Source organism: Kryptolebias marmoratus, linkage group LG5 (assembly GCF_001649575.2).
Source record: "Kryptolebias marmoratus isolate JLee-2015 linkage group LG5, ASM164957v2, whole genome shotgun sequence".
NCBI classification, from domain to species: domain Eukaryota; kingdom Metazoa; phylum Chordata; class Actinopteri; order Cyprinodontiformes; family Rivulidae; genus Kryptolebias; species Kryptolebias marmoratus.
The window spans coordinates 18,914,506-18,920,934 of NC_051434.1; the positions used below are offsets into that span (position 1 = coordinate 18,914,506).

The window sequence follows — 6,429 nt, forward strand, 5'->3', positions numbered from 1 at the left end:
AGATGGCCACTTAATTGACTTTAGCCAGCTCAGAAATGGTTATTACTCAGTCAATTCTACAGGTATTAATCTAAGGTAGTAGCTGAGTGTCGTTCCCAACACATACTCTGATTTTGCATTAGATTATTTGTTACCAATAACGTCATTTTCAAGGTTTGAACAAAAATGGCTACAACTCCTCTGCAATCTTCCTGATGTTAGTCTAAATAAGTAGTAAACACACCGAGGCATTAGCTGACCTTATAATGAAGTCACTGGAGTCGATGAGGCTCCCGTAATGTGACCCCTTCAGGTTCCCAGAGTTGCCCACCACGGCGCAGGTTCTGCAGCGGTCGGGGCTGGCGTCGGTGTAAAGCACCTCATCAGGGATGACTTGGAACAGCTCCTCCACCACTTCACTGAAATTGGCCGGCTGCCTCTCCGCCTGCAGCCACTGGGAGACAAAGCGGAGACAGTCCTCAGAGAGAGAGAGATCGCCTCCACTCTGGGGCCACTTTAGGAAGGAGTGATTGAACAAGAGCCGCAGAGCTATAGAGCCAGAGAGGCAGCACATAAATCAAGTTATATGTGTGCACCGTTACACATTGGGCTGATATTCTGCATGGCTTGTGGTCTAAACTTTATTTTCACCAAATCCAAAGAACTGAGCAATAAGTAATTTGTAAAAAAAATTTAAAAAGGAAGCAATTTCATCTAATATTAACTCTGGAATAGGTCCGATTAATTAAAAAATGAGGCAATGGCTTGTATTATGAAGTGGTCCTTTCAGAGCAGTTACAGCGGGGCATGTATGCTGTAAGCTTTGACAGCTCATTGGAGGACAAAGTCCACATAAATATGAGGGTCATGCCTTTGCCTTGCAGCAGCAAAGGCAGAACCATCTGGCAAGGCTGCTGCTGAGAATGTGACTGCTCCCTCGTCTAGATCCCTAGTAGAAGCATTGTCTGAAATGAGTAGTGACAGGAGGCAACCTTGCATTCGTTTTTTTCTACTCCGGCCTTTAATTAAAATTTGCGTGATGAGAATGTGGAGAAGCACTGGATTCAGTCCAGAGACAGCTAGGACACCTGTGTGACATACAGTACCTTTAAAAGACTGATCATACCACTTAGACTTTTCCAAAATGTAAAAAAGGTTCACGGGGGTATGAACACCTCGAATTGTGCTACAGGGATTTTATGACAAGCCAACACAAAGCAGCACATCACTGAGAAGAGAAAGGACAAAGACACATGATTTCTAAAATCCTCATGAGTAAAAAAATCTAAAAAGTGTGGCGTGCATTTGTATTCAGTCCCCCTTTAAGCAGTACTTTGTAGAACCACCTTTTAGTGCAATTCCAGCTGTGACTGAGACTGAAACATTTTGCCCATTCTTCTTTGCAACATAGCTGCATCTCATTCAGATTGGATGGAGAGAAACTGTGAACAGCAGTTTTCAAGTCTTGCCACAGATCCGCAGTTGCATTCAAGTCTTTACTTTGACTGGACCATTCTAACATGAATATGCCTTGATCTGACCCATTCCATTGTAGCTCCGACTGAATGTTTCAGGTTGTTGTCCTGCTGAAAGGTGAACCTCAAGTCTTTTACAGCCTCTACCAGGTTTTCTTTCAGGATTATTTTTTATTTAGCTCCATCCTTCTTCCCATCAACTGACCAGCTTCCCCGTTCCTGCTGAAGAAAAACATCCTCGCAGCATGATGCTGCCACCACCATGTTTCACAGAGGGGATGGTGAGGTGTGGTGTTTTTTTCCCCAAACATAGCGTTTGGCATTTAGGTCAAAAACTTTCATTTAGGTCTGATCTGAGCAGAGCAGCTTCTTCCACATGTTTGCTGTGTTCCTACATGACAAACTGCAGCAAACTACTCGTTATGGCTTTCTTTCAACAACAGATTTATTCTCGCCACTCTTTCATTAAAGGGCAGATTTATGGAGTGCACAACTAATAGCTGTCTTGTAGCTTGCAAGTTTAGGTGGACGGCCATGTTTTGATTGATTTGCAGTTGTTCTCGTACTCTTTCCATTCTCAGATGATGGACTGAACAGTTGATCCATGAAGTGTTCAAAGCTTGGGAGGTAGTTTTATATCCTAAACCTGCTTTAAACTTCCCAGCAACTTTCTCCTTGACCTCACTGGTGTGTTCCTTGGTCTTCATGATGCTGTTTGATCCCTGATGTTCTGTAACAAACCTCTGAGGCTCACAGAACAGCTGGAGTTATACTGACAATAAATTACACACAGATGGACTCTGTTAGGGGACTTCTGAATGCAGCTGGTTGCTCTGGATGTTTGTCAGGAGTAATAAAGTAAAAGAGGCCGAATACAAATGGTTGCCACACTTTTCACATTTTTAGTTTTAAAAAAAAAGCTAGGTCTCATTCTCTTTCCCCTTCACAAATATGTGCAACTTTGTGCTGGTCTATAACATAAAAGTTCAGCTAAAACATGGCTATACCTCAGTGAATTTTACACATATTGAGCTAACATTTGGTGTGGTAGTAGCTGTGCGATCGCACAAGATATCGCATGAGATTGAGCATAATGTTGTTGTTTTTTTTAGGTTTGACCAAAATGGCTACAACTCCATCATTTCTCATCATAAAATAATCTTATTTTAAAACGCTGACAGCAGGTGATATGCATTTCTCAAAGGAAAGCAAGGCCTTGCCATCCAACCTTGTCTTCCCTCACTCTATTATGTATGATTTTCACTGCCTTAGCTTAGGCAGCTCAGTTCCTTCTGCTTTTAACAATTTGGGCTACATAATCTCTGGAAGATCTGACACTGTTCCTCTTTGGATGCAGGCCACAGGCGGTGGCCTTTCTGCCGATCATCCTGAGTGAGTGAAATGTTACGGTATTACTCGAGGAATCAGCTTGTGATAGAAAACATATCTCTCCTTATCTGCAGCTTTACAGAAGGGGAGATGGTGAGAGGAAACGGCTATTTCCCTGTCCTTCACCACTTCTGCTAAAGCCAAAGAAATTGTGCCTGGGAGTTTGTTTCACAACTTAATCCTGGTAAAGATCCCGTGGATTTGAAACAATCAATGTGGCCAAAACAAACACATTCTTGGAAGCTTCGCAGCAGCGTGTGATCTCTTTTATGGCCTTTCCAATTTTGAACCTCATCTGTTCTCAGACTCAGAACTTTCATGCTGTATTATTATTTTTCTTTCACTGGTCTGTAAGAAAGAATGGCAAAAATCTCAAAATTACATCTCTTGAGCCTTACCTGCCACCACCTAAAGGTCTCTTCAGGGAGGATGCTGTTCTCTCTGGTCATCAGAGGGTGGATAGACTGATTGAAGCGTTCAGCGAACCATGGGTCCCCCTCCAGCTCCGCTATGCACTGCCGACAGGCACACGGCCCTTTGGAGAAAAAGCTGTCTGAGAGCTGAAATGCGTGCTTGAAGATATAGAGCGAGGGGTCCCTGAAAGTGTAACTAAACAGGATTGTTGTAAAGGTAATGCTGCAAAAAAGGAGAGCGAAGGTCCAGACTTTTCTTTGCTTGGCTAGAGACATGTCGTCACAGTCAAAATCCGTTGGTGGGAGACTTGGAGAGTAAAGCAAGCAGATCCAGCAGCACAGTTCTAGAGTCCCAGGGATGTGAGGAAAAAACAGCCAGCATGGTACAAGCAGCTTACCCTGGTGTCCTTACTCTTCAGACAACTGAGGACTTGATGCAAAAATCCTCTCAAGCGAAGACATCAGTGGAGCTTCTTTGAAAAGCAGAGTTCTGTGGTTACTGTTTAACAACTATTCAAATGTTGACTCTGCCAGGCCAATGTCCGGTATGTCTTCCACTCTAATGATCTACCTGAAAACAAAAACAAAAAGACAAAAACATTTGTATTTGGAAAACAGTCACTGATGCTTTACTGTTGTCATACATTAATAGTGTAAAATTTCTAGTGTTTTACAACCAATTTATTCTACAGTGACACCGGTCCACAAAAAAAAATAAAAATAAAACAAAAACATTTATTGTCGCCCGCTTCGTTTTTTGCCAGCGACAGAGTGTGTTTGCATTTGTTTTTCTGTTACCAAAAGGACCTAGAAAATAAATTTTATAAACCTCCCAGAGAGTAATTTTTGGCTGCGCATCAACAAACAAATAATATTTGGAGTCAGTCCAATTCAAGATGGCAACTACAGCAACTTAGATGATCTTACATAAAAAACTTGGCATGAGATAGATAGATAGATAGATAGATAGATAGATAGATAGATAGATAGATAGATAGATAGATAGATAGATAGATAGATAGATAGATAGATAGATAGATAGATAGATAGATAGATAGATAGATAGATAGATAGATAGATAGATAGATAGATAGATAGATAGATAGATAGAAGCTCTGTCTTTTAATTTATTCAGAAATAGGAGCATATCTGTTTGTTACCATTGTTTTTTGCTTATTATAGGTAAATGTGACATATATTCTCTCTTTACATTACAGGTAAGTTAGACTTATCTATATATTTTATTTTAATATTTTAATATTTTTTAGCAGTTTTTACTCATTCACAGTTGCTGTTTATGGGTTTTGAAGATTTTACAATAGAGTTTTTAACCTAGAGCGCAATGACTTCATGCCCCGTGCCTACTGAGCTGCCAACATTTTGCAAGAATTTTGCAAACAAACTCTTCATGACCACAAACTTTACACCTCTTACGCAGTTTATGCATCAAACTATTGGCTCTTTGTCAGCCTAGACTGTTACAAAAGTAAGTCCCAAACAACTAATGGTCTTTATAGAAGAAAGTTCATGTATGTTGGAATTATGTGCAGTAGCTGCGTTGGCACTTTTCAGAATTTCTTTTAAAATAATTTTTATTTTTCATTTAATAAAACTTTTAACTTCCTCTGAGTTCTTTATTGCCCCCAATGCTGGAGGCGAAACACACACACACACACACATTTGAGAATCACTATAGGGCTCATTCTGAAGGTATGATATGAAGGGCTTGGTGAAAACCTGCAGAAGCCGTACTTTAGTTGGCTATAGAAACTACAGAGATATTCAGTAGCATGCTGGTGACTATGATCCCTTTTTCTCTCTTTAACTTTGTATGACTGAAGCTGGCAAACCTTCTGCGGTCTCATTTTCAACATGAAATGACAATCTCTACCTTTGCAAAGGGCTCAGGCGTCATTCTGATGCGAAGCTCTGTTTGAGGTTCTGGTAATACTTCTATATTTAGCTAACAGTAGACCCACATGTCAGATTAATGCTACCACCATCACCCCACAAAGGGAGAAATAAATAGAAACTAGAAGCACTCAGAGAGCACAAACTTCCACCAAGGCCACAGCTTGATTAAAAAAGTCCGGATCATAATCTGGATCTGCACCAAAATGTGAACCACTGTATTTTGTAGCATTCCTACATTACACTGCTGCAGAGTTAGAGCACTAGGTCAACTGTAATGTAGACCTTTGACCCCAGGGCCTTGAAATCAATGGTGATCATCCTTGACCCATGAGGTATCCAGCTGTGGAGTTTAACATTCCTGTTATACAGTTGCAGAGTTACAGCACAGGCTTATCTGTGACCTTGACCTATGACCGGATCAGCACCAAAATGTAATCCCTTGTTCCTTGCACCATGTTTGATGTTTCCTGAAAATTTTATGAAAATCTGCTCATAACTTTTTGAGTAATCTTGTGCACATACAGACAGATAGATGCTCCCGAAAACACAACCTCCCTGGCGGTGGTAATAAAAAAAACAAAACAAATATACACAGACAGCTCCCTGCCGTTTGCTCATAACATTTCCAGAATGGGCCGTTTGAATGTGGGACAAAGTCATCCTTGTGTGCTGTGGGGTTTTCCTGGTATGAAATCGACCAGTCCGTTCATATTTTTTACCTTGTGAGAAAGAACAGAGGACTGGGTTTAAGATGGGCTGAAAAAGACGCCGCTCACCTTTCATTCTTCCTTCTTGGAGCAGAAAAAAAAAAAAGCCGTCCAGCCACTTATCAGTCTCAGTGACACCAGCCGACGCACAACAAAGCTTAGAAGTGGTGCTGTCGTCGTGGCTCACTGTCACATACAAAAATAGGAGAAAAAAAAATGTCCAGATTGGATTTAACATCAATTACATTCCTACATTTTAAAGGGTAATTTACTTCTCTATTCAGCAAACAGACATATGAATTTGTCTTTCTTTACTTGAACTGTACAATGTGTTCACCTTGTACTTCACACTGCTCAGCCTCACAGGGAAGGTTTTGCTCCAGGGGTGTTTTAAGACAGTGTTTGGCTGAATAGCAAATCTTGGATTCAGGAAGAGAAGTTTGGACAGAACTGTGGACCAGACCTTCAGCCTTGCAGGGTTGCCAAAGTGGTTGGTCCAGTTTGAGTGGGTTTTGTGGATTTTTGTGTTTTGTTGAGGGGGGGGGGGGGGGG

The 6,429-nt window shown here is 41.1% G+C and overlaps 1 protein-coding gene across 5 annotated transcripts in view; it reads right to left on the reverse strand.

Moving 5' to 3' along the window:
- Nucleotides 1-6,429, reverse strand: part of LOC108238770 (CMP-N-acetylneuraminate-beta-galactosamide-alpha-2,3-sialyltransferase 1-like) — a 64,938-nt gene that overhangs the window by 22,512 nt on the left and 35,997 nt on the right. For 4 of the 5 annotated variants that reach the window (XM_037975750.1, XM_037975749.1, XM_037975748.1 and 1 more), the window contains 2 exons: nt 3,242-3,827; nt 240-433 (listed from right to left, as the gene is read on the reverse strand). In XM_037975750.1, coding sequence (XP_037831678.1) covers nt 240-433; nt 3,242-3,532 — 485 coding nt within the window. In that variant the 5' untranslated portion in view covers nt 3,533-3,827. Of the gene's footprint in view, nt 1-239; nt 434-3,241; nt 3,828-5,946; nt 6,064-6,429 lie in introns of all 5 variants that reach the window. The other variant, XM_037975752.1, reaches the window with a different exon arrangement.